The sequence below is a fragment of the Microtus pennsylvanicus genome, chromosome 8 (assembly GCF_037038515.1).
Source record: "Microtus pennsylvanicus isolate mMicPen1 chromosome 8, mMicPen1.hap1, whole genome shotgun sequence".
Taxonomy (NCBI): Eukaryota; Metazoa; Chordata; class Mammalia; order Rodentia; family Cricetidae; genus Microtus; species Microtus pennsylvanicus.
The window spans coordinates 487,810-514,464 of record NC_134586.1 but is presented as its reverse complement, the minus strand read 5'-3'; the positions used below and the strand labels follow the sequence as shown (position 1 = coordinate 514,464).

At 36.3% G+C, this 26,655-nt stretch overlaps 1 protein-coding gene across 5 annotated transcripts in view; it reads left to right on the top strand.

The window, feature by feature from the left end:
* The window catches only part of Bicd1 (BICD cargo adaptor 1), a 138,286-nt gene that overhangs the window by 78,116 nt on the left and 33,515 nt on the right, over positions 1 to 26,655 (top strand). For 2 of the 5 annotated variants that reach the window (XM_075982199.1, XM_075982200.1), the window contains exons 4-8: positions 2,967 to 3,392; positions 8,463 to 9,557; positions 14,407 to 14,558; positions 16,644 to 16,961; positions 17,880 to 18,073. In XM_075982199.1, the coding sequence (XP_075838314.1) occupies positions 2,967 to 3,392; positions 8,463 to 9,557; positions 14,407 to 14,558; positions 16,644 to 16,961; positions 17,880 to 18,073 (2,185 nt within the window). The remainder of the gene's footprint in view (positions 1 to 2,966; positions 3,393 to 8,462; positions 9,558 to 14,406; positions 14,559 to 16,643; positions 16,962 to 17,879; positions 18,074 to 26,655) is intronic. The other 3 variants (XM_075982197.1, XM_075982198.1, XR_012911545.1) reach the window with 2 other exon arrangements.

Here is a 26,655-nt window from a genome sequence, read left to right as displayed (position 1 = left end):
CTGCCCCTTTCTGTCCCTCCGCATTTCTCCCATCTCTTTTCATCTCTCCTCTCCTCTCTTTCCTTCCTCTCTTTTTTCTTCCTCTTTCTTTCATCTCTCCTCCTCCCCTTTGTCTGTCTGTCTCTTCTTTCATTTTAAATGCTTGATTTCTTTTCCAGCTATAACCTTATTATAAAAGCCCCTTATAAATTACATTTTCTTCCTATAATAAAGCTTGGATGATGTTTTAGTTCCTTTTTATTGCTGTAATAAAACACCACAACAACAACTTAGGGAAGAAAGGGTCTATTTTGGTTTAGCAAGCAGGAAAGATATGGTGACAGGAACAAGAAGTTGGATGGTTATATTACATTTGCCCCTGGAAAGCAGAGAGTGATCAGGTAATGGAGCTGAGCTATAAATCCTCAAGGCATACCCCGCAGTTACCAACTTCCATCAGCAAGACCCTACCTCCTAAAATTTCCACAGCCTTTCTAAACAGCACCACTGGGTGTGAGTCATGTATTCAAACATGTGAGCCTATAGGGGACATTTCACATTCAAACCACAACATTCTGCTTCTGGCTACCCCACCCACCCCAGGCTAATGGACATTACTTAGTACAAAATGTATTTAGTCTAACTGAATCCTACAGCTTCATGTCTGCCATCTGGGGCTTGTGATGAAAGTGGCTGTACCCCATTCTTCTAGCTCTGTCTTCTGGTATATATAGACTCTGTCTTAGGCAGGCTTCATAACATACCTATAGCTTTCCTTGGTAGATGGTTCATGATTCTGGTATTTCCAATATTTTAAATCTCCACTACAACTTAGGGTTCACCCTCACAGTTTCACTGTATGGTTTCTCAGGACCTTCTTTCAGGAACTTTATCCATGCCACATGCTGGTTGGTCCCCAAAGTCTTTGAAACTGTGGAAGAAGACTTCATGATCCTTTCAATATTACATCTCTCATACCTGCAAAACTAGTACCACATGGTACTAGCAGACACTAGTAAGGTCTGCTGACACCTTGTATTGGAACATGGTTCCATCTTATAACACTAGGTAATTCATTTCCAGGAGCTGGATATCACATGGACATTGGAGCTTAGGTTCTCTGCTTTTAAAGAGATATATTTTTACTAGCTTTCTGTTATAGGGAGGCTGTTAGTTTGTTTCCTGGCTGCCTGGCAGCTCAGACCTGAAATAATCACACAGAATTTGTATTAATTAAATCACTGCTTGGCTTGTTAGCTCTAACTTCTTATTGGCTAACTCTTACATCTTAACTTAACCCACCTCCATTAATCTGTGCATCACACGAGGTCGTGGCCTACCAACAAAATTACAATGTGTCTGTCTCCAGTGGCAGCTCCATGGCTTCTCCCTTACTCTGCCTACTTTCTCCCAGCATTCAGTTTAGTTTTCCCCACCTACCTAAGTTCTGCCCTATTAACAGGCCAAGGCAGTTTCTTTGTTCACCAGTTCACAGTATACAGAGGGAAATCACATATCACCCTTCTTCTCCAATTATTACTCTTTATCACTGCAGATCTACATGGGCTTCATGAATTACCTCTGGCATAGATTCTTTGTGTGGACTGTAGTAGGAAGTTATTTAGCAAGAGAGAAGTCTGGTTCACAGAGGATCTTATGGAGCTGAGATTCCAAGCTTGACTTGGCTGTCTATTCCCATTCTGTTACACAGGGTAAAGTCCTTCTATCTTAACTAAGGCATTTTCAATTAGTTCTTATTTATTTCAGTCAAATCTATATCCCAACTAAACTGGTACCTCAACATTTTCAAAATAAATAATTCCACTAATATTACAAAAGGAAGGAGGAGGAAGAGTAAAATATATATGAAAGCAATAATGATCTATGATTCCTGTTTCAATTTAAACAATAAAAATACAGATATAAAACTAAATGTACAGTTTATATTAGTATCTAGTAGTATAATGTTTATTACTTGTTCTAGTTTTTTTTTTCAGAATAGTTATTTACTAAGCAAATGCTTATTGAAGAGCAGAATTTGGTTTTAAACATTGTGGAGGAGCATTGACATACTAAGGGATACCTAGGAGAATCAAAAGGTACTTAAAATTTTTTTATTGAGAAAGAGTATCAATATGTAACCTGGACTAGCCTGGAAGCTTACTGTGTAGTCCATGTTGGCCTCAAACTCACAGATTTACTTGCCTTTGCCTCCAGAGTTCTGGGATTAAAGAAATGTAGCACCGTGTGTGCCCCAGAAAACATGTTTTTAAAAGGTGGCATAGTATCATGGAAGAGTCTCCAGGAACATACAAGTTTAGAGACCCTGTCATCTATGGTGTCTGTGGCCAAAGGTTATTTGAGCGGGTTCTTTATTATAATTAGAGAGGATGTTACATTACTCACAGCATGGATATTCATTATTTGGGGCTAAATTTTTGGCTTTTTAAAATCTTATTCTCAAAAATGTTTTATTGAAATTTTGGTTTTCTTGTGATCTTTTAAACAAATGTTTGTCTGCATACTAAAGCTGTATTTTTAGTTGATGAAATAAAACAGTGGTGATAAAGATTTTTTTCTTTTATGGGTGCTGCATATTAAAAAATTTGAAAAAAGTTATCAAAATATTTTATGGTTGCTTATTAGAAAAACAATGAATCCTAATAAATAATGGATCCTTTTGTCCACTATGTCCTAAAAAAAAATCCTAGCATAATAAATACCTTTTCATTTCTGTTGTGTGTTAAATATATATTTTTATATTTTAAAATATAGCTAGTTGTATATATATATGTGTGTATGTGTGTGTGTTTGTATCTATGTAACTGTTGTGTTGTGTGTTATCCTAAGAATGTAGTATGCATTTTTTATTTTGTAGACTGTTTATGTTTTACCTAAATGATTAAATCCATTAGAGTGTTTAATGGAAGTTTTTATTAAGGTCAAAATTTTATCTTTATGAATCTTCTTTAATCTGTCTAATTTAGGTTGAATACGAAGGCTTAAAACATGAAATTAAGCGATTTGAAGAAGAAACAGTGTTACTGAACAGCCAACTGGAAGATGCCATCCGACTGAAAGAGATTGCAGAGCATCAGTTGGAAGAAGCCCTTGAGACATTGAAAAATGAAAGAGAGCAAAAGAACAACCTGAGGAAGGAGCTGTCCCAGTACATCAACCTCAGTGATAACCACATCAGCATCTCGGTAGATGGGCTCAAGTTTTCTGAGGATGGGAGCGAGCCAAACAATGACGACAAGATGAATGGGCATATCCATGGGCCTCTTGGGAAACTTAATGGAGACTATCGTACCCCCACATCACGGAAAGGAGAATCCCTACACCCCGTGTCTGACTTATTCAGTGAGCTGAACATTTCAGAAATTCAGAAATTGAAGCAGCAGCTCATGCAGGTAAGAACTTTACTTATATCTACAATAATGAATTTCATGTTGATTGATGTTGTGTGCTATGGGAATTCTGATTCTCAGATTTTTCTTCCTGATTAATTTTTTTTCACATATTGATTCTTCAACTAGAAGATTTGGAAATAAGATATTTTAGAAAGACATGACAGAAAGAATGGTAAAAATAATTTTTTTTGAAGCACTTGAGAAATGAGTTGGGCATAGCTCAGTAGTAGAGAGCTTGCCTAGCAATTTCTGGGTCCTGGATTCAATCTGTAGCACCATAATAAAAGAGCTTCTTTAATTTATGATTTGGAGTACAGTGTGGTCTGTGAAAAGACAAATCATTCATATATTTATGAATGATAAGAGAATTCAGAAATATTATATGCAAGTAAAATACTGCTTTTAAGATAATGGTTACATTCCTCAGAAACACAAAGACACAAAGGATTTTAAATACACAAGGACTTCCTAAATAAAAAGCAGTCAAGATTCCATATGGTTAAAAACACAAAACAAGTGTAAGTAAGAAAACATGTAATTCTCTTTCTTGGTTGAGTCTTTGTTTGGTTTCAGTATCAGAGTAACTGTAGCCTCATAAAAAGAGTTTGGCAATGTTCCTTCTGTTTTTATTATGTGGAACTCTTTGAAGAATACAGATATTACCACTTCTTGGGAAGTTCTGGTAGAATTCTGCACTGAAACCATCCAGTCCTGGGCTTTTTTAGTTGGGAGACTTTTGATGACTGCTTTTATTTCCTTGCAGGTTGTAAGTCTATTTAATTTGTTTACCTGGTCTTGATTTAATTTTGGTATGTCCATTTCTTTTATATTTTCCAATTTTGTGGAAGACAGGTTTTCGAAGTATGACCTAATGATTCTCTGAATTTCCTCAGTGTCTGTTGCTATGTCCCCCTTTTCATTTTTGATTTTGTTAATTTTGATGTTCTATTCCTGCCTTTTGATTAGTTTGGATAAAGGTTTATCTATCGTGTTGATTTTCTCAAAGAACCAGGTCTTTGTCTCATTCTTTGTATTGTTTTCTTTGTTTTTATTTTATTGATTTCAGCCCTCAATTGATTATTTCCTGTCTTTTACTCCTCCTGGTAAGTTTGCTTCCTTTTGTTCTAGAGCTTTCAGGTGTGCTGTTAAGTCACTAGTGTGAGATTTTTTCCCCCCTTTCTTTATGTAGGCACTTAGTGCAATGAACTTTCCTCTTAGCACCGCTTTCATAGTGTTCCACAGGTTTAAGTACGTTGTGCATTCACTTTTGTTGAATTCTAGGAAATCTTTAATTTCTTTCTTTATTTCTTCCTTGACCAAGGGGTGGTTCAATTGGGCACTGTTCAATTTCCATGATATTGTAGGCTTTACCAATTAGTGTTGTTAAATTCTAACTTTAAACCATGATGATCCATTAAGATACAGGGTTTTTTTTTTTCTTCCAATTTTTTTTGTATGGATTGAGGTCTGCTGTGTTACTGAGTATGTGGTCAATTTTAGAGAAGCTTCCATGAGGTGCTGAGAAGAAGATATATTTTTTTGTGTGTTTGGTTGAAATGTTCTGTAGATGTCTGCTAACTCTATTTGATTCATGACATCTGTTAGTTCTCTCTTTTTTTTTTATTGAGAAAAGGAAAAAAAGTATCCACCTCCTCCCAGCCTCCCATTTCCCTCCCCCTCCTCCCACCCTTCTCCCCCTCCTCCAAACTCCTCTCCCCCTCCCTCTCCGGTCCATAGAGCAGTCAGGGTTCCCTGCCCTGTGGAAAGTCCAAGGTCCGCCCCCTCCGTCCATGTCTAGGAAGGTGAACATCCAAACTGGCTAGGCTCCCACAAAGCCAGAACATGAAGTAGGGTCAAAACCCAGTGCCATTGTCCTTGGCTTCTCATCAGCCCTCATTGTTCACCATGTTCAGAGAGTCCGGTTTTATCCCATGCTTTTTCAGTCCCAGTCCAGCTGGCCTTGGTGAGCTCCCAATAGATCAGCCCCATTGTCTCAGTGGGTGGGTGCACCCCTCCTGGTCCTGACTTCCTTGCTCATGTTCTCCCTCCTTCTGCTCCTCATTGGGACCTTGGGAGCTCAGTCTGGTGCTCCAGTGTGGGTCTCTGTCTCCATCCATCGCCAGATGAAGGTTCTATGGTGATATGCAAGATATTCGTCAGTATTGCTATAGGATAGGGTCATTTCAGGTTCCCTATCCTCAGCTGCCCAAGGGACTAACTGGGGACATCACCATGGGCTCCTGGGAGACCCTCTAGGTTCAAGTCTCTTGCCAACCCTAAGTTGGCTCCCTTAACTAAGAATTGTGCTTCCGTGCTCCCCTATCCAACCTTCCTTTATCCCAATCATCCTGTTTCCCCAAGTTCCCCCCTCCATCCCTTCTCACTTTTCTCTCCCCATCTCCCCTTACCCCCATCCCACCCCACCCCCAAGATCCCAATTTTCTCCCCGGCAATTTTGTCTACTTCCCATAGCCAAGAGGATAACTATATGTTTTTCCTTGGGTTCACCTTCTTATTTAGCTTCTTTAGGTTCACCAATTGTAGTCTCCGTGACCCTTATTTATGGCTAGAAACCAATTATGAGTGAGTACATCCCATGTTCATCTTTTTGGGTCTGGGATACCTCACTCAGGATAGTGTTTTCTATTTCCATCCATTTGCATGCAAAATTCGAGAAGTCATTGTTTTTTTACCGAATTACAGGCCAATCTCACTCTTGAACATCGACGCAAAAATCCTCAACAAAATACTGGCAAACCGAATCCAAGAACACATCCGAAAAATTATCCATTATGATCAAGTAGGCTTCATCCCAGAGATGCAGGGCTGGTTCAACATACGAAAATCTATCAATGTAATCCATCATATAAATAAACTGAAAGAAAAAAACCATATGATCATTTCATTAGATGCTGAAAAAGCATTTGACAAAATTCAACATCCCTTTATGATAAAAGCATTGGAGAGATTAGGGATACAAGGGTCATACCTAAATATAATAAAAGCTATATACAGCAAGCCGACAGCTAACATCAAATTAAACCCAGTCTGTATTTTTTTATAAACTTGGTCATGCTTCTTTCCAACTGAAGCCCAGATCATCAGCGCTGATTTCAAGGGTATCATATGTTTATCCATTAAATATATGTACAGTTATCAGATGTGGATAATCCTTGAAAAACAGTGTTGGCACTATAGTTTGTAAGGAGGGGAGTCATCAGTAGCAGAAGGTGGGACAAAGAGAAAGGCAAAAGAATTTGAGCAGCTAGTCTTCAGCTATAGCCTCAGCCTCCACCAGCAATCAACATCATCATCTTTCTTGTAGACCCCTACCTGCATGTAGCACCCCAGCTCTTGGCATTCAGACCGCTATGGGTTGTGTCTGTGTCTTTCTACTTTGAGATTCTGGCTCTGCATAATTCTGTAGCTGCCATTCTATCACACTTGGATTTGTGTGCCATCCAGCAGCGTAGGAGACATAAGAGTTATGATTATTTTTCCTTTGTTCTTTCAAGCAAGAGTCATATGTTTTCAGTAAATGTAAATGTATTTATTTAAAAAAAGCCATCGGCAAAATAAAAACTTCTATGGCATATAACACTACTGATAGTTATCATATGTGATATAAATTAGTAAATATTTTATAAATACAGTATTGAAGAAAATATTCCCCAACTCCCAATATAAGATAGAGCAGTAGGAAGAGAATCAGTGGCTATTGTTAGTTATTAAAGAAGAATACCATCAACAAAAAATATATAGCCAGTTTAAGCTTTGAAGTATTTCGCATTTACTTTAAAGATCAATAACTCTTAAATTGTTTAAGCAGAGCAAATGTTCATTGAAATCCAAATACAATTTAAGGTACTCTAAGTTCTAATAGCTGAGTGATAATATAATGCTGAAGTTTTATGAAATTATCTGTAATAAAACATACTCATTCTATTAGACCAATATTGTCTAGGAACAAATAGTAAAATATATGCATACCTACCTATCTATATACAAATATGTGTAAAATATACGAAATTTGGGTGCCATTCCTTATTTAATTTACTTAAAACTACATCAAACACACAGGGGAGAGCCCATGTTCTGTTGAATATTTTTTATAGTTGCTATAATGATAGATTTTAGAAAATGTTATATTAAATACGAACAAAATATAAAACAGACCCAAAGCTGTTCAAAATACACTAACTGATTTATCAAGACATTTTACCCTACAATAAGCTTGAAACATATCTTGTACATTTTGTTTTGATTCAATTTGTGAATAGACTTTTCCAAAAGGAAAGGCTGTTGCAAGGAGAGGTAGCTTGTCTGTCCCGGCCACTCAGATAGCTTAGCCCCCGAAATAACCACACAGAAACTATATTTATTAAAACACTGCTTGGCCATTAGCTCTAGCTTCTTATTGGCTAACTCTTACATATTAGTTTAACCCATCTCCTTTAATCTGTGTATCACCACGTGCCAGTGGCTTACCAGAGATTCTAACCAGCATCTGTCTCAGGCAGAAGATCCATGGCTTCACTAACTCTGCCTTTCTCCCCCCAGCATTCAATTCTGTTTCCCCTGACTACCTAAGTTCTGCCCTATCAGGCCCAAAGCAGTTTCTTTATTCATTAACCAATAAAAGCAACACATGAACAAAAAAACCTCCTATACCAAAAGGCTATTTGGAAAAAGCTTCAGTTTATTTAGATAATGCTTAAATTTTAGAGGGAATTCACTTAGTTTTCAAGGGAAAAAAAGACCACAGAATCCCCCAAGTCCATTTTTTAACAAGATCATAATGCCAACAATAGAATATTTAGAAGATTCTTCTATTTTCTTTATAAAAAATTCAAATGGCATCGTTTACATCAACTCCCATATTATGAATTAGGTATTTTTGGATTGACTTACCAGAACTGGAAATAAAGAACCATTTGAATTTAATTTTAAATAATGGGAGCATTGGTTCTACTGTGGGCATTTTAAATATATGCATGTCTATCTAACTGCATTGAGTTCATTATTGGCTTTGCACTGAAGTTATTCAGACATTGTCTTGTGTCATTGCAGGTAGAACGAGAAAAAGCTATTCTTCTGGCCAACCTCCAGGAGTCACAAACCCAGCTAGAACACACCAAAGGGGCACTGACAGAGCAGCATGAACGAGTGCATCGGCTCACAGAGCATGTCAATGCCATGAGGGGCCTGCAGAACAGCAAGGAGCTCAAGGCTGAGCTAGATTGTGAGAAGAGCCGCAACTCAGCAGAGGAAGCCCATGACTATGAGGTGGACATCAATGGCTTAGAGATCCTTGAATGTAAATATAGAGTGGCTGTCACTGAGGTCATTGATTTGAAAGCAGAAATTAAGGCCTTAAAGGAGAAATATAATAAATCTGTAGAAAATTATACAGAAGAAAAGACAAAATATGAGAGTAAGATCCAAATGTATGATGAGCAAGTGACAAACCTTGAGAAGACATCTAAGGAGAGTGGCGAGAAGATGGCCCACATGGAGAAGGAGTTGCAAAAGATGACTGGCATAGCCAACGAAAATCACAACACTCTCAATACAGCCCAGGATGAGTTGGTGACATTTAGTGAGGAACTAGCACAGCTTTATCACCATGTGTGTTTATGCAATAATGAAACTCCCAACAGGGTCATGTTGGACTACTATAGGCAAAGTAGAGTTACCCGAAGTGGCAGCCTCAAGGGGCCTGATGATCCTAGGGGGCTTTTGTCTCCAAGATTATCCAGGAGAGGTATTTCATCCCCAGGAGAATCAAGGACATCACCTGAACCAGTTTCAAAAGAAAACACAGAGACTATTAAAGAGCCAAGTCCAACCAAGACTCCCACAATCTCTCCTGTTATTACTGCCCCACCTTCTTCTCCAGTTTTGGATACAAGTGATATCCGCAAAGAGCCAATGAATATCTACAACCTCAATGCCATAATCCGGGACCAAATCAAGCATCTGCAAAAAGCAGTGGACAGATCCTTACAGCTGTCTCGTCAAAGGGCAGCAGCCCGAGAGTTGGCTCCCATGATCGATAAGGACAAAGAAGCCTTAATGGAAGAGATTCTCAAGCTGAAGTCCTTGCTGAGCACCAAGCGGGAGCAGATTGCCACACTGAGGGCAGTATTGAAAGCCAATAAGCAGGTAATACAATTTTGATGATGAAAACATACTAATAAAAGCTTTCTTATTTATTCCCTTAATTTTTGTTGAATTTGTAGTGCCAAGATAAGCGTTCAAATTCCTGGCCAACAAAGCAATAAAGCAAAGTATATCCCAGTGTCAAATCAGAAGGTAGTCTAGTTCTAAAGTGTTTACTGAATCAATGAGATGACTTAGTAATAAGCATGCTTGCTGCCAAGCCTAATGACCCAAGTTTAATCCTCAGAACACATATAGTGGAAGAAAATAATCAAATCACACAAGTTGTCCTCTTTCTGTAACAGTTGGACCATGACACTAATATTCTCTCTCTGTCTTTTTCTAAGAAAATAGATAGATAAAAATAAAATAAAACAAGAGTTTGAAGTGGATGGGATAGAAGAGCGGCTGTGGACAGGTGGGAAATGCAAGCAGTGAGGAAGGTAAAGCAGTAACAGAGACCCAGCTGCAGATAAAGGCCAAAGACTCAGGCAGTGACAAGCAGAAACCTGGTGGTCAATAAGTATGAAAACAGCCCATGGAGGGTCATGGGGGAGGCTTACCTAACATCTTATGCCAACCAGGGAGATAGGGAGACTGCAAATGGGAGTTTGGCACAGGCATGATGAAAAAGGTCTGACAGGCTAGACCCAACTTTAGAGATGAGATTTAGAAATTTAGAGATGGGGATGCAAGACTCAACTTTTACGGCTGTCACAAGATAGAAACTTAATATATTGCCTTTCATTTCAGACTTAAACAAATAAGACTTAGTAACCAAATGATCAAGCAATGGCATCTAAGATGAAGAACAATACAGCTGTGGGGATATGAGTAAAGAGAAGCAGACTTTTACCAAAAAAATGAAATAGTTTGGAACTATGAGTGAGAGAGGGGATAAGAAGGGAGGGAGGAAGAGAGAGAGAGAGAGAGAGAGAGAGAGAGAGAGAGAGAGAGAGAGAGAGAGAGGAGAGAGACTTTATATATAGTTAATTGTTAGTTTACTTGTGTCAGAACTGAAGCATTAGGGAATTTTTCTTAAATACAGGTTATATCCTTCTGGAATAAGTAGGATGCTTCACTATGAACCTACCTGACAATTCTTTATTGATTGATTTGTTTTCCATTATTGAGTTTTACCTAGGTGTGACTATCCTGATATATAGACTGAAGGATAATACTGTTTATCTGAAAAGATAGCCTCAAAAGATACATATTTGAGAGGAATACTGAACAAATATTGGTGTTGATGAAAAGCATCAGCAGCACATGAAATCCTTCCTTGCAAACACAGGCAATGCTGGTGAATAGTGGGGTATGGGAATGCATGCTCTTTAGAGAATGAAGACTCATTTCCTTTTCAGAGTGTCTTCTTTTACTTCTATCTTACTGAAGCCACACCAATATGTTATCTGCTTTCTATTCTTCCTCTGTTTCCATGAATTCTCTGATACAAATTGGATGTCTGTACCACAGGCAGGAATATTGTTCAAAATATAAACAAGCTTTATTTAAACTTAAGGGGAAGATAGAACTTTCTTTTACATCATCACTTACAGAAGTAGAAAATGTTAAGGTGCATGAAAAAATTAAAAGAAATCTGACTTCACTTTGAAATCAGTAAAAAGAAGATTATTGATGTAACTGCTGAATTTCAAAACCCTACAATATAGAGTAGTCATGAGTAACTTATATGTTAGGCCTGACTCATATAACTTCTTTCAAGGACATAATTTTTTGAGTGTTCTCAACCAGGCACTCAGATACCTTTCTTGATCTCTTTCTGAAGGTTAAATATCAGCAACATATAAATACGATTTTTTTTAAAGTGAACATGCTTAATTGAAAAGATAAGGCCTAACTTGTAAATAAGCATTCATATGGGGGAACAAAATAGAACATAAAAATAAGTTACTAATAATCCATTGTAAATTCAGTACATTCCTTTAAGTACTTACAAAACAGAATATATAAAGTCTTTTAGAGTGCCATAAGAATTCAAAAGAGAACAGAACATTCCTAGCTGAGTTTATATTTTCACAATGAGCTGCATTAGAGCCATAGCTTTAATGGCTTAGTAAATTATGTGAAAACATTCCTTGATATGTGTTTGGTACTCATCTAAATAATGTTGAACAATTGCTGTAGATTATTGTAGTACTTATGTGCCATTAATTGTTTCAAGTATCAATAGGTGACATGAGTTAGACATAGACATTGTGGAATGTTAATTATTAAAGTTGATGTGAAAATTTTGTGGTTTAGGAGGAAAGGGAAACATCTTGTTTTAAAACAAGTATAATGTATTCTCTATGAATTTTATGTTATAATTTGGTTTTTTCCCCCAGAAGCGTGATGCCTTTTGATAGAATAAGATAGTTGTTATAAAGTACCGGCTATGTATTTACTTGTGTCAGATGTGAAGACTCAACAACAAATACATGGTCTCTACCTTTCAGAAGGGGATTCATAGCCCTTGAAACCCACAGATAAATTAGTGCAATGTTACATATTTTATATTCAAGTTATGGGAATATTGCAGCAGAACAGCTAACATCTATGGGAATTAATAAAAACTTTCCAGAGCAAATATAATTGGAATTGTTCTTAGAGGGATAAGAGGTTATCCCATGGGAAGAAGAATTAATTTCAGACAAAAGAATGTGATGTAGAGAGGGACAAAAGTATATAAACAGGATGTTACATTTAGGAAATGCTTACAAAGGTCTCTAAAGTTGGAAATAATGGTTAGTAGGGTTTTTTGTCTCTCCTTTTTTCTTTTTTAAAAGTAAATCCTAGAGTGTTTGGAGAATGTTGTTGCAAGAGCGAGCTGCTTGTTGGTTCCCGGCTGCATGGTTAGCTTAGACCCGAAATAATCACACAGAAACTATATTAATTAAAACACTGCTTTAACCATTAGCTCTAACTTCTTATTGGCTAATACTTACATCTTAATTTAACCCATTTCTAGTAATTTATGCATCACCACAAGGTCATAACCTACCAGCAAAGTTTTAGCATGTCTATCTCCAGTGGCTCCATGGTGTCTCTCAAACAACGCCTCTCTTCTCCCAGTATTCAGTCCAGTTTTCCCCGCTTACCTAGGTTCTGCCCTATTAACAGGCCAAGGCAGCTTCTTTATTCATTATCCAATCAAAGCAACAGACAGACAGAAGGACCTCCCACACCAGAATGTGGTGAATAAAGATGTCAATAAACCTAATGGGTTTTAGATATTTAATATTTTTAAGCTTTGTTCAGTCTATAGATAAAAATATAAGCAAAGTAGAGTTGTTCTGGGAATTTGTCACAAAGGATAAATGAGTTTATACTTCCCTTTGAGATTAGTTGTGCTTGTCATTCTCTCTCAATCCTCCTCTTACATAATGACCTCATGCTTACAAATTTGTTATATCTAAATTTTTACAATTTAACCTTATTTTCTGTTCTAAATGAATATTTGCCTAAACTTAAAAAAATTAAATAATTGAAAATTTTCCCAATGTATGCATTATTGACTATTTTATGAATTTATAATATTCCTGAGTATTCTACTGAGAATTAATGCTGCATAGAATAAAAATATCTTATGAATAATTTTTAATTTAATAAGAACTTCAATTAAGCCAAAACTAATGAAAATTAATTTATAGTCTAAACATTAACAAATGGAACTGGAGAGATGGTTCCATGATTAAGAACACTGACTACTTTTCCAGAGGACCTCGATTTGATTCGTAGTACCTACATAAGAGGTTCACAACAGTCTATAAATCCAGTTCCAGGGAATCTGATACATTCACCTGCTGTCTATTGGAGCTGCATGTACATGGGACATAGATATACTTGGCAAAACATTCATACACATAAAATATTAATTGAATACTTTGCATAAGAAACTTGACTGATATTTATTTCAAGCACAAAAGAACATATTAAAAACCAGTATAGTCTTCTGGAAATACCAATAGTAATTTTTTAATTAGTATTAGATATTTTTTGCATTGCAAGGCTACAGTTTAAAGTTTACAAAACTAGAGTGCTTCCTGTTTGACTTCTTGTGCTGTGCATCAAAAGGGAAGTTTTTAAACATTTGCCAGTGGGACCAGTTGATTCAGCCGATGTGGTTTTTATCTCCTACTGTGTTAGGCTAGCTCTTGTTTTAAAACATTGTTCATTCAAGGAGCTTCAGAAATGCCCCAATTACAAATTCGGAAAACTCATTCAACATTTTGTACACACTCTCTTTTTTTTCTCTCTCTCTCTCACATACAGAGACACATAAAGAAATAATATGATGATAATTCATTGTTTTGAGAAAGTTTTTTATTTAAAAATTTAGGAAATGCTTGATTTCTTGTCACTTCTATGACTTGAACATGTTGTAAGTTACAGTAGCTTACATCTTTTATTCTATGTTTTAGACCCACAGGAACAGTGACAAAAAGTATTTCATTTCTCACATTTCATTTGGAATCAGTGGTTCTTTACTAACTTCTTGATAAACATCACTCATGTTTAAAATTTTGTTTTGTCTCTCTAAATATCTGAAAATCATATACTTTCAACAACTAGCATGAATTATTTACTGACTACTCTCATCACCTTGGCCTCTAATACTAAGTCACTCATAGCAGGCTTTAAGGACAATTTAACATTATTGAATTATGACATGATTTGACATCAAAGAGAAACATCTCTGTATTCAATGTATATAGATGCTTTTGCAAAAATCCAGCCTAAACAATTTCTGTTTCCATTTATAAGAGCAAAGAATAGATTTGGCATAGAGAAATGTGTGGGGCAGGTTTTCCCGGTGTGAGTTAGTAAGCGCTGTGATTTTGTGCTTCAGACAGCTGAAGTGGCTCTAGCTAATCTGAAGAACAAATATGAAAATGAAAAGGCAATGGTGACTGAAACAATGACAAAACTGAGGAATGAGCTGAAGGCTTTGAAAGAAGATGCTGCAACCTTCTCATCCCTAAGAGCAATGTTTGCAACAAGGTACTTTTTTCTTCCCCAAATTGAGTATTGCAGATGGAAAACACTGACAATATTTATGAATAAATGTATTTGGTTTTCATGAAGAAAATGATGAGATACCCACATGGACAAATCTAAGTTTGGACATGTGACTGAATGTCATGGATATAGCAAAGAGAAACCTTAGACCACAGGACAACAGAGGCTCTCGCAGGAATTGGCTTCTGGGTTTCTCACAAAATTCAGTTGTATTTAGAATATGTTTATTTATGGTAAATATAGTGGCAGGACAAAGAAAGAATGGAAAGGAAGACAAGGTCGCCTTTTTGATGAAAAAATCAGCATAACATTCAGGATTAAGAGAAGACATATTTCCTCTTTGAGAAAGAAATTTTAAAAATTTAAAAGGGATATTTAAATGCTCAATTTGGCTAATATTTTAATTATTGCCCCCTTTCTGTCCATTTTCACAGACATTTGTTTCTTTCAGGTATAGTAATTGCCTTATTTTATATTTAAAAATATTTTCAAGTTATAAAAAAGAATTAATCCAAGGTCCTAGAATTTATTTTTTTCCAATAAGTTCTGATTTTTCTCATGATCTACATAGACCCAGAGTCTTGACATTAAAGGTTACCCCTTGGACCTAATACATTTTAAACATAGTTCCTGGTTTGTTTTTTTTCTGTGTAATACCTCAAACTGTGCTAATTTCAGTTTGTACAATATATTTTGGATAATTGTATGAGCTCATTAACTATCTACTAGTACAGAATAACTTACTAATACTTAAACTAAGCAAAACTCCATTGTGAGTTTACTTCTCATTCTACTTTTTCCAAATATATGTGGCTTATTGGGGTAATAACACTGAGCTTGTTTTTGTGCTTCAATATAATATGAAGTGGGATGGAGATGTTCACAATGGCCTGATGTGCCTGAACCAAACTTATAAAAATCTTTTTTTTGACAAATCATGGCTTTATTATTTGGCTGAAAACTCAGTGAAACTTTAATTTTTTAATTTGGGGAAATCTGCCATCTTGAAAACAGTGTCTGCTCTAATCTAAAATGAAGCCTGTAAGTACAGCCAAAAAAAGAACTGTTCTTTTTATTAACATTGCCATTCTTTTGACTACTGTAGGTATAGCATACAACAGACTTTTTGTAATGGATACAGTATTATACAATACAGACAGCAATTGTAATATTCCTAAAGTAGGGGTGGATAATATGTGAAATTATATTATCACCACAAAGCTGCTTCCATAATAACTATCCTTGAGGCTTATCCTGCTTAATTGTAATGTTCCCTTATGAACCACCAATTACTGAACATGGTCTACTGTTTCCAGTTGTCAATTATTGTAGCTAGTCTTTCTTGATGGACTTTCTTTGGACCACTAACCCCCTAAAATGACATGGAGACTTATTCAGTATGAAATCTTGGCCTTTATCTTAGGTTTGTTTCCAACTAGCTCTTATAGCTTAAATTAACCTGATTCTATTAATCTTGTTCTGCTACATGACTTTTGACCTTTTCTTTAGTCTGTATGGCCAATTCCCTTCATGTCTTTCTGGAGTCTGCTCTTGCACCAGATTCTAACCCTGAGTTCCTCTTTATGCTTAGAAGTCCTGCCTATTCTGTCTTGCCTAGTTATTGGCCATTCAGCTCTTTATTAAGCCAATCAGGTGCCTTAAGCAGGTGAGGCAAAACATAGACAATCTTCACACAGTGTAAAGAAATATTCTACAACATATTATTATAGAGTATTTCCATTTTATTGCTAGTAAGATCAGTGCTCTAAATTCCAGTCAAATTTATTATGCTATGTGGGATTATAACTCAAGACTCCCAGGGGATGCCCGAAGCCACTAGTACCAAGCCCTATAGATTATTGTTTCCCTTATATATAGATGCCTCTAATAAAGCTTAGATTATATTATTAAACATAATAATATAACACTGGTATATATTCTATCAGTATTGCATGATAAACGTTTTGATACTACAATGGACATCCATATCTGGGCTGAGGGTGAGAGAGGAGTTCCAGTTTAGCTTCATCGGGATTGCTTCCTCACCCCTTTTTGCTTGGGTTCCAGATGTGATGAATATGTCACACAGTTGGATGAGATGCAGAGACAATTAGCAGCTGCAGAAGATGAGAAGAAGACTCTAAATACTTTATTGCGAATGGCTATCCAGCAAAAGCTCGCCCTGACACAGCGGCTGGAGGACTTAGAGTTTGACCATGAGCAGTCCAGACGCAGCAAAGGCAAACTTGGAAAGAGCAAGATCGGCAGCCCTAAAGTAAGTGGGGAGACGCCAGCCACTGTGCCTACCATAGACACTTACCTGCTGCATAGTCAGGGTCCACAGACACCCACCATTCGGGTCAGCAGTGGCACTCAGAGGAAAAGGTATGCATGCAGCTATTGTCATAGTGTGGTACAGTGGACAGATTTTAGTTGACTGCAAAAATTTCTGTACTTTTGTTATGTAGGATAGAGAAAGGGGAAAAAAAAGAAAAAAGTGAAAGCTACTAATGGGCATTGCTAATGTTGGTCTTTCTGCCACCCATTCACACATACTGATTAAGATATCATGATTTTTAAGTGTCTGTTAATGGTTTTGCTGCTGTTTATGTACATACATATGTCTCTCCCTATCCTCCAACTTAAAAATGGGTAGATAAAGGTTGATATTAAAAGTGAAGCTCTGTGAACATGGGCTATAATTGTGAATGCCATGTCTCTGGAAATGATGTTCTTTGTTACTTTTTTCTGTCATGGGGCAAAGATATGAGTTAGTTCTCTAGGAGAAACATGTGTCCATAAGACTATAACTGATGAAAAGTTGTTGTTATATTTGATAAAATGGAATAGAATATATATAATCTTTTTTAAAAGCAAGTTTTTGTGACTTTTTTTATTAGTCATGTTAATATTGCTGAGAATCTACCTTTAAGGATTTTAGTGTCTTGATTTTGTAACCTTTTACCAAGTTCTGGTTGCTGGCTTACTTGCCCTGTTTTCAGTTAATATAATTTTTTTTGTTTGAGGATCTTTTGTTTAAGAATCAAAAATAGTACATATATTTTCTATTTGTAGTTCAAAATGTCTAACTATAATAAATTTCTATTCCAATATTCAGAGTAGTTTTCAAAAAAAGGTTGTATCCTGATATGGAAACTAACAAATTACAAAAAATCTTGATTTCATTTTTAAAAGATAATTAAATGCCAATATGAATAATGTTGTCACTGGTGAGGTGTTGAAAGGTAATTAAAGTAAAACTTTTTTGTTTCCTATATGTATTTTTCTTGGATCTCCTGCAAGACAATTTTCACCTTCCCTTTGTGATCAGAGCCGTCCCAGGACTTCAGGGGCCTCCTACCTACAGAATTTATTAAGAGTTCCCCCTGATCCCACCTCCACAGAATCATTTCTTCTGAAAGGTTCCCCTTCCATGAGTGAACTCATCCAAGGGCATCGGCTCAGCAAGGAAAAAAGGTTAACCGTGGCTCCACCAGGTAAACACTTTTTCCTTGGGTGCATGTGATGCAAATGACAGTTGAGTAGACAGCTCTCCTCTTACTTAGCCCACCTGGCAGGTTGAACTGTGACAACAAGGAACTTCTGTCGCTGAAGTGAAAGCTTATTTACAGCTAGTTTTCTCTTTCCACAGCCAGATGCCAGGCATGTCTTAGGATTTGCCAAGAATTTTTTACCATTAGCCTAGGAAAGAGAAGGAAGGTTGGAAGAATGGGATAGGCAAAGAGAAGTGAGCAGTAGGTACAACACAGGACGTGTGTGCATCCTGTCTACAGTTCTGTAGCTCATGGCTGCCCCACCTTGGTTAGTGTTTGTTTTCTCTTAACATTGTCAATGTAATTTCAGCAAAGGGAGCCACATTTATAACAAGCTTTTAAGGATAATTTCTTTTTGTAGTGACCCAGAATATCCAAATCCTTGACAGTTTCCTTACTTAGGATCATTCAGGTTTTCATATCATGTTCTCATAGTGACACTGGATTGATGGCTCCCCGTGTTCCACAGTTTACTTTAGCTTCATTGTTTTGTACATTTCTTGTTTTCACCCCGGTATGAAAAGGTCTAAATAAAAATGTGGTTTATGCCTTAGCTAGTAAATAATAAAATAAACACAAGGGCAGCCATTACCTGTCTGTTACAGGAACATAAAGTTAAAATAAGCTAAAATATTTGTTAGCAGTTACAGGACCAGGAATTTCCCATGAACATCTTTATTTTTGGCCTTTTGAAAGATTTTTGGGTATGTGGCAGCTGTAGACTGAGTCTATATTCATGACTGTCAGCTGTGCTGTTGATGTGGTACGTCCTACTCTTTGCCATAATCCCTACCACTTCCTACTGATGGTACCCAGCTTTTTATACTTTTTCCTATATCTTCTTCCCTCCACCTAGCAACTAAAGTGCTACCTTTGCCAAATTTTATTTTTAAAAATGTTAAACATCAATTTTTTTTAAATTTCTTTTTGGGAACCTCAGCCTTTGGATTTCTATTTTCTTATCTGTTTTATGCTATCAGCACACTGATTGGGATTAGAATATGTGGTCTAGCAGGTTGCAGAGATGGTTTAGTGGTTAAGAGCACTTGTTCGTCTTGCACAGAACCTGAGTTTGTTTCCTAGCACCCACAGAGTTGGTGACTTATAATCATCTGTAACTCCAGATCCAGGGGATCAGACACCCTCTTCTGACCTTCGTGGACACCAAGCATGCACATGATTCACATACATATATGCAGGAAAATCATATATAAAAATAAAATGAATAAACTGAATACCCAATTTTAAAAAGTATGATCTTAGAATGTACAGCAGATGTTTACTATTCTAAGAATTTTTGAGAACATCAGTAATACTAATGATTTAAAATGGCATAATAGCTAGAATTCATGCACTCATACATAAACATGTACACACATGTACACATCTATGCACACATACACATCTATACACACACACATATATATACATAGCCACACCTATGCACAAACATATGCATATTCACAGGTATCTATATACATATAAGTAATTGATATCCTGAGTATTTCTTATTTCATAACCCACTTCCTATTGCTTATACCCTTTAAGAAAGTACCCAAAGAAAGAAAAGAAAGCACCTGAAGTATTCGTGATCCACCAAAGTGGTGATGACTTATTGGGGTAACTGATGTAGGTAAAAGTCATTAAAATCTTTCTAGGTTTCAAATGGATTTAGTAATGCTGCCTCCTTAGATAATAACTGATATAATTAGTAAGTAACTCTATTGTATTTAAATATAAGGAAACATATTAATAACATTAAAAGTTAATGAATATTAGTAGTAACTGTTTTCATCATTGTATGGCTGTTTGGTCCTTATGTCCATTAATATGTATTTACATCATTATCATTACATTATAAAAGCTATTAATATAAACATTTTCATGTTGCTACTTAGTTTTACTTTTAAGATTAATTATTGTATCTTTAAAGATTTATTTTATTAAACAAATATACTTATTTTTATTAGTAAATAAAATATTATTTTACTAAAATTATGTATATATGCATGTGTACACATGGGTGTATATGCCCTTGGAAGTCAGAAAAGGGCATTGGATCCCCTGGAGCTGGAACTTCTGATGATTGTGAACCTTCCAACAAGGATGCTTGGAACAGAACTTAGGTACTCTAAAAGAGCAGTATGAACTCTTAACTGCTGAGCCATCTCTTCTTTCCTTTTAATTTTATTTTTATTTCATATATTATTTTTACATCAGTCTTTCTTTCCATGCTCACCCATTGTTTTGTGTATATGTAGGGAGCTGCTTGACATAGTTTCTTGCTTTCAGCTTCTCATCTTTTTGGTCTTGGGCTCGTAAAATGATGGGTTAAAAGTTAAATATCTTTATGGTTTTTGCGCCATTTTAGTGTTGCTTTGGAAAAGTAGTATTACTATACAATCTGCCCTATGAAACTTTTCACACATTCTAACTAGTTCTAATTCTTTACATACTTTATAATATTCAGCTTTAAAACCCCTAGCATACTGGAGTGAAAGTACCATTAAATTGTCTTAAAATCTTTAGTTTTGAAAAACTAGAAAAAATAATTAGATATGAGTACTATACACATAATCAAAACTATAAATCTATGAAATTCAGAATCATCAATAGATCTAAAAGTTCCTTTCACGAAAACAGCTTGTTGATCAACTTTGTATTTCTAGTCATTTATTTATAGTTAAAATAATGATTGAGGAAAGAAAGTAAGTGTTATTGCCCAAGGAATAAATTTTTTATTACATACTATTAAACCAACCACCTTATTTGTTTATTTATTAATAATTTCTTATTTATGTGTTGAGGGTTTCACCTGCATATAGGTCGTGTACTATATGCATACCTAATGTAGGGCTTGAAACTAGAGGAGGGGATCAGATTCCCTGTTACCAGAGTTACAGATGACTGTAAGCTGACATGTGGATGCAGGGCATCAAATCCTGACCTATGGTAAACCAGCCGTCTACATGTCCCCAAAATGAACCAGTTTAAGCCTTAATAAATTCTTATCATAAATATTTTCAAAAAGATTCTAGTAATGGAATTATTATAAAAATTGATTAATCATACACACAATTTTGTTAACATGAAATATTGTTTTAGATAATTTTTAGGCTTTATTCATAGTTTTATTATAAATTATTGAATACTCTAAAAATTTCTGTCAGATAACAATATATATTAATTATTTTTAAAGGGAAAGTCCCTTATTTTAGAATTTTTGATAATCACTTTATAAAATATACATGTAACATTTTATTTTAATAAACAGATAAGAACATTTATTTTTCTATTGAGGATTCTTGATGCAATTATATCAATAAAATTGAAATTAATCTTTTTTATCCTTAGGTTGAGGAATTGAGACATAGATCTCACTTAAAAATTTAAGATAGAGAACACGAAATGTTTTTGTTTTCTATAATAAATATATAAAAGCATACTTAATTTGGTTCATTTTTATGAGATTGTCAGCATATAATCCCACCTTTTTGTTAATTTTTTTCCAGCCCCATCACAGTTTTCCCTTCCTTTCGCCTCTCCTCCAAGTCACTCCCCAAACTCCCCTCTTCCTCCACCCCCAATTCACTCCTCTTCCTTTCTCTTCAGAAAAGGGAAGACCTCCCATGTATTTTAGCCAGCCATGGCATATCAAGTAAGATGTGGCACCTTGCGGTAAGACTAGGCATCTCCTCTTCTATTTAGGCTGGATAAGGCAATTCACTAGGGGAAAGAATCCCAAAAGCAGGTAACAGAGTCAGAGACAGCCACTGTTCCCACTGTTAGGATTCCCACAAGAAGACCAAGCTACACAACTTTAACATATGTGCAGACGACCTAGGTCAGTCTTATGTAAGCTCTCTGGTACGCAATTCAGTCTCTGTGAGCTCCTATGAGCCCAATTTTGTTGATTCTGTGGCTTTTCTTGTGGTGTGCTTGGCCCCACTGGCACCCTCAGTTCTTCCACAGGATTCCCTGAGGTCTGCCTAATGTTTGGCTGTGGATTCTTTATTTCCATCAGTTGCTGAGTGAAGCCTCTCTAGTGACAGGCTAGGCAACAACCTTTGAGTATAACAGAATATCACTAGAAGTCATTTCATTGATTTTTTCCAGTCATATTTGGTTCTATCCTAGGTCTCTGGACTGTCCAGTCTCTGGGTCCTGACCCTCTTGGCAGAATCAGGGGTAGTCTCAAGCTGGATCAGTCATTGGTTGGCCATGACCTTAATTTTTGTGCCACCTTTCCCATAGCATATCTTGTAAGCAGGGCAAATTGTAGGTCAAAGGTTATATAACTGGGTTGGGGTCCCAATCTGTCCACTAGAAGTCTTGCTTGGTTACATGAGATGGCCAGTTTAGGTTCTATATCCCTCATTGCTAGAAGTCTTATCTAGGGTCACCCTGGGAATTGCCATTGCCCTAGGTTTCTGGCTTATCTCAGAGATTCCCCTGATTCCAGTTGTATTTCCCAGTACTCCTTCCCTCCCTCTTCCTCCCAACAGATCCCTCCTTTTCCTATGCCTCCACATCCAACCCCACCCCTGTTGACCTGTTATGTCTATTCTATTTCCTCTTCACAGTAGGATTCATGTGTGTCCCCCTTAAACTCTCCTTGTTGCTTAGCTTTTTTGGGTCTTTGGATTGTGGCATGATTATCCTTTACTATACAGCTGATATTCCCTATAAATGAGTACATGCCATGTGTGTCTTTCTGGGTCTGGGTTACTTCACTCAGGATGATCTTTTCTAGTTCCATCCATTTCCCAGCAAATTTCATGATGTCATTGTTTATAATAGCTGAGTAATACTCTTTTGTGCAAATGGACCATGTGTTCTTTATCCGTTCTTCAGTTGATGGACATCTAGGTTTTTTCCAGTTTCTGAATAAAGCTACTATTAACATGATTGAACAGGGGTCCTGGTGGTATGGTAGAGTGTCCTTTGGGTATATGCCCAGGAGTGGTATGGCTGAGTTTTGAGATAGGTTGATTCCCAATATTTTAAGAAACTGTCATATAGATTTCCAAAGTGGCTGTACAAATTTGCATTCCCACCAGCAATGGAAGAGTGTTCTTCTTCTTCTACATCCTTGCCAGCATGAGCTGTCACTTGTGCTTTTAATCTTAGTCATTCTGACAGGCGTGAGATGGAATCTCAGAGTCATTTTGATTTGCATTCCCCTGATGGGTAAAGATATTGAACATTTCTTTAAGTTCTTTTGAGATCCCTGTTAAGAATTCTCAGTTGAGATCTGTACCACATTTTTAATTAGATTATTTGATTTGTTATCTATTTTCTTGAGTTCTTTATAAATTTTGGAAATCAGCCCTCTCTCAGATGTGGGGTTGGTGAAGATATTTTCCCATTCTGAAGGCTGCCATTTTGTCCTTTTGATAGTGTCCCTGATTTACAGAAATTTTCAGTTTCATGAGGTCCCATTTATTACTTGTTGATCTTAGAGCCTGCATGACTAGAGTTCTGTTCAGAATGTTGTTTCCTGTGCCAGTATTGTCAAGGCTATTCACCACTTTCTCTTCTCTCAAGTTCATTTTTATGGTTTTATGTTGAGGTCTTTGATCCACTTGGACTTGAGTTTTGGGTCTGATCCTTTTGGGAGGAATTTCTACACACACACACACACACACACACACACACACACACACACACACACACCCTGAAGTTTTGGGAAGATTTCTGGCCTTGCCTGTGTCTCTGGTTCAACCTTTACTGAGTCAGTCCTTCAAGTCTCATAGCATCCCATAGTGGCAGTTGACGTTCTAATGTTTTAATATTTATTTATATTTTATATGTATAGGTGTTTTGCTTGCATATATGTAAGTGCACCATATGCATTCAGTGTCTGAGAGGCCAGAATGGGGTGCCATATCCCCTGGAATAGGAGTTACAGACTATTGTGAGATGTCATATGATTGCTGAGAACCAGACACAGATCCTCTTGAAAGAACAACCACTACTATGCACTGCTGATTCCTTCTTTCCAGCCTCTTAGCTTCTTACTTGTTCTTGATATTACGAATCTCCTGGTACACACTCTCATTTGCTGCCTCTTACCCCATGTTCTATTACCAGCTAAGCTGAGAACTGATTCTCAATTCAGATGTGATTGAATCAAAATGGATTCTGTTGTGAAAGAAGTTTATAATCAGACAACAGGTGTAAATCTCCATAAATTACCAGGTATTGCATATTGATGCTGTAAGTACTAATTAGGTCTAAATAGTAATAATAGCAACTATCTTACCAATTAATCATTAAATAAAACCAGCCCACCAGAATATATAAGGAATTAACATATTTCACAAGCAAGAGATACTTTGTATTAAGTACCTTTTGCTGTACTTTTACAAGATAAATAACAAATTTCAAACTTAAAAAGCAATTTTTCACTGTTTTTGAATTAATATTTTAAGCAGTTTTGTGTTTATACTGTGTTTTCCATAGAATAATTTTTTCCTTAGCTGCTTTTTTACATTATTTGCCATCATTGCTCTGTCCCTCCCTCTCTCTGTCCTTTCTCTTGCTTCTTTAACAGCATTTATGGGCATGTGAGAGAATGGTATTGTTCTAAAACCTGATTTTTGTTTTGTAATATTTTGTACTTTAATGATTTGAAAAATTAACTCACCAAAGCATATTACCCTTAGACATGCAACCACTGCTTTAGATCTGTAGCTAACATATGCACATTTTTACAGTGAATATTGCCTTTTACACTTCACTATGTTCAAACAACTAGCCCATTTTTCTATTATGTTACAAACTTTTATGTTGTTAACCTTGTGCCAAAATCACGTTTCTTTCATTAATCATTTATTTACTCATTCTTCAAAGTGTCGCAAAATTCTTTGATATGTGTTAGGCACTCTTCTTGGCTTTTGATATATGGTAGTATTTAAAACAGTCACCACAGTTGCTCTTCATGTAAATCAAAGTATAGTGAGGGAGATAGACAGACAAACAAATAGGGATGGTGTAAAAAGATATTTTTTAATAAAAAAGAAAATTAGAAATATTAGGGATATTTTCTCACAGGAGACACAATATATATATTTAAAAGTCTATATACGGTTCCTAGACTTTCATAGGGAGAGACTAGGGATGCAATAGCAAGAAGGGAAGGATGCAGATGTGGGTAATGAGAAAGTAGAGTTGCAGATCTTGGCAGTGAGAAGGTAGGAGTGCAGGTGTGGGCAATGAAAACTACGCAGTAAGTAGGCATGAGTTTAGAAGATCAATGAGAATGGAAAGGGGATTATAGTATGGAAGTTGCTTGTTCTTACTGGCTGCCCTGTTGGCTTAGACCCTAAATAACCACACAGAAACTATTAATTAAATCACTGCCTTGCCCATTAGCTCTAGCTTCTTATTGGCTAACTCTTACATATTAATTTAACCCATTTCTATTAATCTGTATATCACCATGAGGTCGTGGCCTATCAGCAAAGTTTCATCACGTATATCTCCAGCGGCAGTTCCATGGCATCTTCATAAATCTGCCTTCTTCCTCCCAGCATTAGTCCAGTTTTCTCTGCCTACCTAAGTTAATGCCCTATCAAAAGGCCAAGGCAGTTTCTTTATTCATTATCCAATAAAAGCAACACATAGACAGAAGGACCTCCCACACCATTTCCCCTTTTCTGTTTCAATAATAAAGGAAGGTTTTAACTTTAAGATAGTAAAATTACATATAACAAAAGTTATCAAGCAAGTTATTATATATATTATCTTTTATCATAACTAAGAAAAACTACAATAATAACTATTTTTCAACTCTATAAAAGATTCCAGAAGGATATAATATTACCTAAGTAAACAGGAAGTACATTGTAAGCAACTTCCAAAACTCTAGAATTGACAGAGATATCTCACTGCCTGGACAGTCACCCAAAGTTCTTCTGTACTGTTGGGGCATCCATCTTCAGCCTACAGGCCCATAGTGTCCAGTAGACTTTTCATGAAACAGGAAAACTCAAAGACAGTTGCACCTATATTGGCAGTTTTGCCAGTCACTTTCTTTTGTATCCTGCAGAATGTCTAGTAGAGTCTTTTATGAAGCAGGAACCCCAAAGGACCATCTCACCTTCAGGCAAGTCCAGCAGTCATTTCTCTGTGGGTCCTGTATGTCCAGTTAAGTAGTCGAGGCAATAGCAGTTTCTTGCTCAAATGGCTAACCAAATCCATAAGGAGCCTCTTTGATGCTCATCTTCCTCTTGAAGTAATTGGTGCTGCCAAGAGCAGATGTGTCTCATTGTCATGAAAAGTCCTAAGTTATTAAAACATTTTAAAAGCCTTATTATGTAGTCTTTGAAAGGTTTATAGAATACCTTCCTATCTGAAATACATCTCTGTACATCTAGAAAATCTAATATGACTACAATCTTGACTATTATTGATGATTATCTATTAACCTATATTTTTTAATTATACACTACATTTTAAAATGAACTACACAAAGTCAATACCTTAATCAAGATCAGAAATACACATAACAAAATTGACCT